The sequence below is a fragment of the Ornithorhynchus anatinus genome, chromosome 17 (genome assembly GCF_004115215.2).
Source record: "Ornithorhynchus anatinus isolate Pmale09 chromosome 17, mOrnAna1.pri.v4, whole genome shotgun sequence".
Lineage (NCBI taxonomy): Eukaryota > Metazoa > Chordata > Mammalia > Monotremata > Ornithorhynchidae > Ornithorhynchus > Ornithorhynchus anatinus.
In genome coordinates, this window is record NC_041744.1 from 11,833,019 (window position 1) to 11,841,437 (window position 8,419).

An 8,419-nucleotide genomic window follows, 5' to 3' on the forward strand; every position below is an offset into this window, starting at 1 on the left:
ATTCTCTGTGCCTCCATTACCTCATCTGTAAAAATGGGTGTTAAAAAATGTGAGCCCCACGTGGGACAAGCTGATTACCCTGTATCTCCCCCAGCGCTTAGAACAGTGCTCTGCACGTAGTAAACGCTTAACAAATACCAACATTATTATTATTCTCTGTGCCTCCATTACCTCATCTGTAAAAATGGGTGTTAAAAAATGTGAGCCCCACGTGGGACAAGCTGATTACCCTGTATCTCCCCCAGCGCTTAGAACAGTGCTCTGCACGTAGTAAACGCTTAACAAATACCAACATTATTATTATTCTCTGTGCCTCCATTACCTCATCTGTAAAAATGGGTGTGAAAAAATGTGAACCCCACGTGGGACAATCTGATTACCCTGTATCTACCCCAGCCCTTAGAACAGTGCTCTGCACGTAGTAAGCGCTTAACAAATACCAACATTATTATTATTATTCTCTGTGCCTCCATTACCTCATCTGTAAAAATGGGTGTGAAAAAATGTGAGGCCCACGTGGGACAATCTGATTACCCTGTATCTACCCCAGCGCTTAGAACAGTGCTCGGCACATAGCAAGTGCTTAAATACCATTATTTTCATTGTTATTTATTTACTGTTGTTATTATTTATTTATTGTTATTTATTTTTATCTGCGCTCATTCGACTCGTTGCAGTGCAACGTAGCGCGACTTGTCCCCAGGCAGACGTGGGCCCCCCCTCTTGGCGGAGCGGGGGCGGAACGCGCAAGCGAGGCGGGCGGGGGGCGGGGGGCGTGGTTTGGGGGGCGGACCGGAAGTATGGCGGGAGGCCGGCCGGGGGGACGGGGAGGGCGGACGGACCGGAAGTGGGTGCGGAGGCCGAGGGGCAGCCGGCGCGGAGCGGGGCCATGGCGGGCCCCGTCAGCCTGCGGGCCCTGCTGCTGGGCGGCGCGGCGGGCGGCGCGGAGCCCCCGTGGCGGGAGGACGAGATCTGCGTGGTGGGCATCTTCGGCAAGACGGCGCTGCGGCTGGGCTCCGAGAAGCAGGCGCTGGTCAACACCGTCTGCGACCGGCAGGTCTTCCCCCTCTTCGGCCGCGGCGAGGAGGAGGAGGAGGAGGAGGAGGAGAAGAAGGCGGAGGCCGAGGAGGGCGGCGGCGGCGGCGGCGACGCCGGGCCCCCCCCCGGGCCGCCCCCCGGGCCCCGGGACTACAACCTGGTCCAGGCCTACTACCACCAGGAGAGCAAGGTCCTCTACCTCGTCCTGACGTCGGTGTGCGACAACTGGCAGCTGGTCCGGGCCTGCCGAGCCCTGCGCGGCGGGGAGGCCGGCGGCGGCCCCGCCCTGCCCCACGCCGAGGCCCACGACTTCTGGAAGCAGCAGGAGAAGCTGCAGTGCCTCAGCCTCCTCTACCTCTTCTCCGTCTGCCACATCCTGCTGCTGGTGCACCCCACCTGCTCCTTCGACGTCACCTACGACCGGGTGTTCCGCGCCCTGGACGGGCTGCGGCAGAAGGCGCTGCCCCTGCTCAAGGCGGCCATCAAGGACTGCCCCGTGGGCAAGGAGTGGAAGCTCAACTGTCGGCCCTGCCCGCCCAGGCTCCTCTTCCTCTTCCAGCTCAACGGGGCCCTCAAGGTCGACCCCCCCCGGGGCCAGGACCCGGCCCACCCGGACCGGCCCAAGAAGCACTCGCCCAAGCGCCGGCTGCAGCACGCCCTCGAGGACCAGATCTACCGCATCTTCCGCAAGAGCAGGGTGCTGACCAACCAGAGCGTCAACTGCCTCTTCACCGTCCCCGCCAACCAGGCCTTCGTCTACATCGTCCCCGGGGGCCGGGAGGAGGACCCGGTGGGCCTGCTGCTCGACCGGCTGCGGACCCACTGCGCGGCCAAGGACGCCGAGGCCCCGCCGGGCCCCGCCGCCCTGGCCGGGCCCCGCCGCTACCAGGCGTCGAGGCCGCCCGCCCGCCCGCCGCCGGCCTTCCACGCGGAGGGCGGCGCCCCGGCCTGCTGCTCCTCCTCCTCGTCGTCCTCCTCCTCGGGCCAGCCGGTGGACTTCACCCTCCGCGAGTTCCTCTGGCAGCACGTCGAGCTGGTCCTCGGCAAGAAGGGCTTCGACGACAGCGTGGGCAGGAACCCGCAGCCCTCCCACTTCGAGCTCCCCACCTACCACAGGTGGATCGCGGCCGCCTCGAAGCTCTACGAGGTGGCCGTGGACGGCGGGGAGGAGGACCTCGCCTCTCCCGCCGCGGAGCTGACGTCCAAGGTCCTGAGCGGCGTCAAGGTGCTGGAGGGGTTTTTGGATATCGACACCAAGTTCTCCGAGAATCGGTGCCAGAAGGCCCTGCCCATGGCGCACAGCGCCTACCAGTCCAACCTGCCCCATAACTACACCATGACCGTCCACAAGAACCAGCTGGCTCAGGCCCTGCGGGTGTACAGCCAGCACGCCAGGGGCCCGGCCTTTCATAAGTACGCCCTGCAGCTGCACGAGGACTGCTACAAATTCTGGAGCAACGGCCACCAGCTCTGTGAGGAGAGGAGTCTGACCGACCAGCACTGTGTACACAAGTTTCACTCGCTCCCCAAATCAGGTAGCGGAAGCCTCGGCCCCCGCTTTTGGCCGCCTTGGCCTTCGGCCCGGTTTCCGCTCCTCGTCTTCATCCCCGTCCCCCCGGCCGCTTTGCTTATCAAAATGCATCGGTATTTTAAAGAAGCACTGTAAAACAGCATCAAATTTGGGGGCGCGGGGGGGACTTCTCCCTCCATGCCCCCGACAGAGTAGCCTGACCAGGAATTCCATTTCTTTTCTTTTTTTTTTTAAAGAAAACGGTATCTGTTAAGCAATTACCATGTGCCAGGCACCGTACTAAGTGCCGGGGTAGACACGGGCTCATCAGATTAGACAATCCGTGTCACTCGTGGGGTTTGCAATCTAAATCCCCATTTTACAGATGAGGTAGTATGGCACAGAGAAGTGAAGCGACTCGCCCAAGGTTGCACAGCAGACATGTGGAGGAACCGGGATCGGAACCCACGTCCTCCGACTCCCGGCCCCGTGGCCTGTCCACCAGGCGTCATTGCTTGTCATCTCTCCTGGGCACTGACGTGAATCGGAAGAGGAAACGAAGTTTCCCTTGACCTTTCAAAAAGCAGCCGTCCTCTCTAAACAAGACATTACCTGTTGAATTTTGGCCTAGTTTATTGTGTGTGGGAAGGGTGATCATCGCTCACAGGAGGCGAAAGTTGCCAGGAAAATCGTAGCATTTTAGGGTGGCCCTCCGAATTCAGTCAGTGGACCATTTTATTAGGGGGCTAAATCTCTATAGTTCCCTGCTGGGAAGCCTTAGCCACTCTTCTCCCAGAAATTTCTGCTGCCATTTTTAGGATAGTAGAAGAAGCATCTCTCATAGGGTCCATGGATTGGGGGAAGGGGGTAAGAGGTGATGAAAGCCAGAGGTGAAGAGGGTGGGGGAAATTCACCAGAAACAGGAGGGCAAACAGTCCCCCCCCAAACCATTTCCTCATCCCTGGAGTGACCGTCTTTGGTGGTGCCCACACACGTATACTCTCTCCCCCTCTCTCTCCTATCTTCTCTCCCCCAGCCTATCTTCCTCAGGGGGCCACAAACCATAGTTTGAGGCCCTCTGCTTTGAGGGACAAGTGGGTGATTTATGATTGCATTTGTTTGATGAGAAAAATGTAACACTTAGCTTTTCTTCCCATCAGCAGAACCAGCAGAGAAGACCCACGGGGAAAAGTAAAAAGTCAGTTTGATGACCTTCCCTCTGCGTTTGTGATGTTAAAGAAGTGTTTGTTGTCTTCTTACAGGAGAAAAACCAGAGGCGGACCGAAACCCTCCCGTGCTGTACCATAACAGTCGGGCTCGTTCTACGGGTGCCTGCAACTGTGGAAGGAAGCAAGCACCGAGGGATGACCCCTTTGATATCAAAGCAGCTAATTATGACTTTTATCAGGTAGTCACGCGCAGTCCTGTTTGTGCTAAATACCCTGTCTGTGAAATTTTCGGGAGAAATTCTCCTCGGCCTTCTGTAGGACGGAGAATGGAAGAATTATGCGATTTATGTGTCGGTCCTAGAGTTCGTGAGAGGTGCTCTGACTCGCCCTTTCAACTCAAGCCCTCATTTGCAGCGAATCACTTAATACCGCCGATTTTCTATCTCGTTCCGCAGCGTCGAGAGTGGGCTGCTTCAGATGAAGAAACTAACACTTTAAATCTTTTTTTCAGCTTCTCGAAGAGAAGTGCTGTGGAAAATTGGATCATATCAACTTTCCGATCTTTGAGCCAAGTACCCCAGATCCCGCTCCCGCCAAGAATGAATCTTCACCGGTGCCTCCGGACGGAGAGGCTGAAAAACTGAAAGAAAAAGAGCCTCAGACCCAAGGAGAGAGCACCAGCCTGAGTCTAGCGTTAAGTCTCGGTCAGTCCACGGATAGTTTAGGCACTTACCCGCCTGACCCTCAGGCTGGAGGAGACAACCCCGAGAGTCACGGGCAGGAAGCGAAGCCTGAGAAGCGGCCGAACCCGATCGACCGCCAGGCTTCCACTGTGGAGTATCTGCCAGGCATGCTACATTCAAACTGCCCCAAGGGGCTTCTCCCCAAGTTCTCCAGCTGGTCTTTGGTCAAACTAGGCCCCGCTAAATCGTATAACTTCCACACGGGCTTAGATCAACAGGGCTTTATCCCGGGGACGAACTACCTGATGCCTTGGGACATCGTCATCAAGACCAGATCGGAAGACGAGGGCGACTTGGACACCAACTCCTGGCCAGCCCCGAACAAGGCCATCCCGGCAAAGAGAAGCGCCGTGGTGATGGGGAGGGGAAGGCGGCGAGACGACCTAGCCCGAGCTTTCGTGGGGTTCGAGTACGAAGACTCACGCGGGCGGAGGTTCATGTGTTCCGGGCCGGACAAAGTGATGAAGGTGATGGGCAGCGGGCCGAAGGAATCGGCGTTGAAGGCCCTCAACAGCGACATGCCTCTCTACATCCTGTCATCCTCTCAGGGGCGAGGACTGAAACCCCATTACGCTCAGCTGATGAGACTCTTTGTCGTGGTCCCCGACGCTCCTCTCCAGATCATTCTAACGCCTCAGGTAGGCTATTCCAAAAATGGAACCTTGTCGCCTAGTTTCGATTGTTTGGCCAGAATTCTCTCGCGGGGTCACATGGAGTGGGGGGCTAGCTTGAGATGCGGGGTTGGCGTAACTGCCGCTCATGAGGCTCGAGCGGCCCTCCAGTCACCCAGTGGCTGGCAGGTCTGTGACTCCTCGACTCGGCCGGCTGTAGCGTGACGCCGTTGTGGCTCTCTGACAGCTGACCTTGCCCTCTTCCTGCCACTCTCTCCCTTCGTTCCCTTGGCCACATTATGTGTTTTTGGTTCGAGGAGATCAGTTTCACAAAAAGCGAAAGCAAAATCCTTGGCTTTCAAGTGGCTTTTATACCACTGAAGAAGCGGCCATTGTTTTTGCTCAGGAATTGAGAGGCCCTTGCTAAATCTAGAAGATGCCCAGTGTCCTAGCTAGGGAAGCAGCATGGTCTAGTGGAAAGAGCATGGGCCTGGGATTCAGAGGATGTGTGTGGGTTCTAAACCCCGCTCTGCCACAGGTGTGCCATGTGACCTTGGGTAAGTCACTTCACTGGGCCTCAGTTTCATCATCTGTAAAATGGGGATTAAAGCTCTGAGCCCCAGGTGGAACAAGGACTGTAGCCAACTTGCTTATCTTTGAGTGAAGCTGAGAACAGTGCTTGGGACATAAGCGCTTAACAAATATCACAATCATTATTATTATTAGAGTTTTAGTATAATTGAAGAGGCCTAACCTAGAATCATGGCATACATTTAGGGATCTCTCCAGACCCATCGTTTGTCTTCCCCTTAGCTTTTTCAGAGGAGAGATGTCTTATGTGAACTGTGTTTTTTATGTTAATCGCATACGATGTCTTGGGAGCGTGGTTTGTTTTGCTGTACAATTGTTGAACATTTTCTTTTTGATGTGCCTTTCCTAGGTTCAACCAGGCCCTCCACCCTGCCCAGTATTCTACCCTGAGAAACAAGAAATCACTCTTCCACCAGATGGCCTCTGGGTACTACGGTTCCCTTATGCTTACGTGACTGAGCGCGGACCTTGCTTTCCTCCAAAGGAAAGCCTGCAATTAATGAGTTACAAGGTGATTCGCGGGGTGCTTAAGGCAGTGACGCAGTGAGGAGCATCCAGTCAGATTCCTCCTACTCATGCCAATCGGGAGTGAATGTTTTTTTGTTTGGGGGGATATGGTTGCTATTTATTTGGAACAGGCTCCACTGTCCCAATAAAGATTTAATGCTTTCCGAAGCCCCAAACAGTCAGTACCTCTCTTATCTTTTCAAGGCGGGTATCTTGATGTACTTGAGCTGTCGTGTCAAATCGTTTTTGAGATTTTAGTGCATCTGTCCCCAGAGAGGTGTTTCCCACTCTCAACCGGACTCTGCGAACCAGGTGTGAACCAGGTGTCGGTGTGAAAAAGATTCCCTTTTCGATACTAATCAGAATGTGTCTGTTAACCATTTAATCATCAGCAAGTTAACAGTTTACCCCACTTGGGTTACCTCAGTAGAAATCACGATAAGATACTTTAGTGGTTTAACAGGAAGGACCCACATTCCAGACCCTCGGCCCATGATCCTTGAGGGATCAGTTTTGATATACTACTTCAGGAGTTTTCTGCCTCAGTGTTTGGATCTGAGGGGGAAGAGGAGAAGGTTGCCCCCAGAATGGCTTTAAATTTAGGGCTCTGTCACTGATTTTAAATGTAGAATGAGGGAAGAACAAAAATGGCAAAGCTCATGAGCTATCAAATATTCTTATTTTTTTCATCATCAGCCTTGATGGATAGAAAGAATTTAGGATTTGCGAGGCCTTTCTGGTAGTTGAGTAACCCACACAAATGTCCAATCAATAGTATTTAATGAGCACTTACTGTGTGTAAGCACTCTACTAAGCACTTGGGAGAGTACACCACAAGCAAGTTGTTAAATTGTTGATCCCTGCCCAGCGGGATCTTACAGCCTTGGGGTGGGGAAAAATCAATCAATTGTGTTTACTGAGGACTTACTGCGTGCAGAGCACTGTACCAAGCGCTTGGGCGCGTTCAGTATGAAGGAGTTGATAGATGCGTTCCGTGCCCACCAGGACCTTATGGGCCAGAGGACCACTTTCTTCCAGGGAGACAGTCTTCTGTAGAAAAATGTTAAGGATTTAGCCCTATTCTCCCTTTATGAAGCAGAAAATCAGCGTGTCTCAGTGGCTAGAGCCCGGGCTTGGGAGTCAGAGGTCATGGGTTCGAATCCTGGCTCTGCCACTTGGCAGCTGTGTGACTGTGGGCAAGTCACTTAACTTCTCTGTGCCTCAGTGACCTCATTTGTAAAATGGGGATTAACTGTGAGCCTCACGTGAGACAACCTGATTACACTGTATCTACCCCAGCCCTTAGAACAGTGCTCTGCACATAGTAAGCGCTTAACAAATACCAACATTATTATTAACAAATAGCATTTTTTTAATTATTATTATGGCCCTGCAGGCCTGGCCAACGAGCTCTGGGGAGCTGGTCACAGTCACTGGGTCTCTTCCCACCTCCCTGCTGTTGCTGCTCTGCAGGTTAAGGAAAATGAAGAGAAAGAGAGAACGAAGGCTCTTGCATCAAGGCAGAAAGGTTGGGGAGAGAGATTTCTAGGAAAACCTTGAGGGAGAGGGACAAAGAGAGCATCAAGGCAGAAAGTTTTGGGAGAGAGATTTCTAGGAAAACCTTGAGTCCGGAGAGGTGCAAGTTCTAAAAAAAAAAAAAAAGGGGGAGTACTGTTGAAAATATTTCTTCTAGATTGAGGTGGACGGGGATTTGGGTCCACAGACCATTTAAGCCCATTTTGTGATTGTTGGTCTGACTGATGGTGAAGTGGGTGGGTGGGGAGGCTTGAAAGATGGAAGCAGCTGGGTTCCTTCTAATTGAGGGTTTTACCTGGCCCTGAGCCAGTCGTGGATACGTGCTCAATAACCCAAGTCTCACTACCTTTATGAGTTCGGAGGCTGATATCTGAGGACGTGGGTTCTAATCCTGATTCTGCCACTGTGTGACCTTGGGCAAGGTGCTTAACTTCTCTGTGCTCCAGTTCCCTCCTCTGTAAAATGGGCATTAGGACTGTGAGCCCCACGGGGAACAACCTGATGGCCTCGTATCTTTCCCAGCGCTTAGAACAGTGCTTGGCACCTAGTAAGCGCTTGACCATTAGCAGTGTGACTGAGCGCTCGTTGTCGAGCTGGTCCGGCCGCTGAGAAAGCCGGGGACCGTTCCTCGGCGCTACCGCGAGGAGGCGCTCCGGAGCGCGCCTGCGCAGTGTGAGGGCTCTGTGGCTGGGCCGGGCGGGAGCGCCTGCGCAC

At 54.0% G+C, this 8,419-nt stretch overlaps 1 protein-coding gene across 1 annotated transcript; it reads left to right on the top strand.

Moving 5' to 3' along the window:
* The first annotated feature begins 846 nt into the window (after positions 1 to 846).
* On the top strand, positions 847 to 6,345 carry SMG8 (SMG8 nonsense mediated mRNA decay factor). Its single transcript, XM_029082514.2, has 4 exons — positions 847 to 2,573; positions 3,811 to 3,956; positions 4,229 to 5,098; positions 6,012 to 6,345. Exons 1-4 carry the CDS (start codon positions 890 to 892, stop codon positions 6,207 to 6,209), a joined length of 2,898 nt encoding a protein of 965 aa, XP_028938347.1. The 5' UTR covers positions 847 to 889; the 3' UTR covers positions 6,210 to 6,345.
* The last annotated feature ends 2,074 nt before the right edge of the window (positions 6,346 to 8,419 follow it).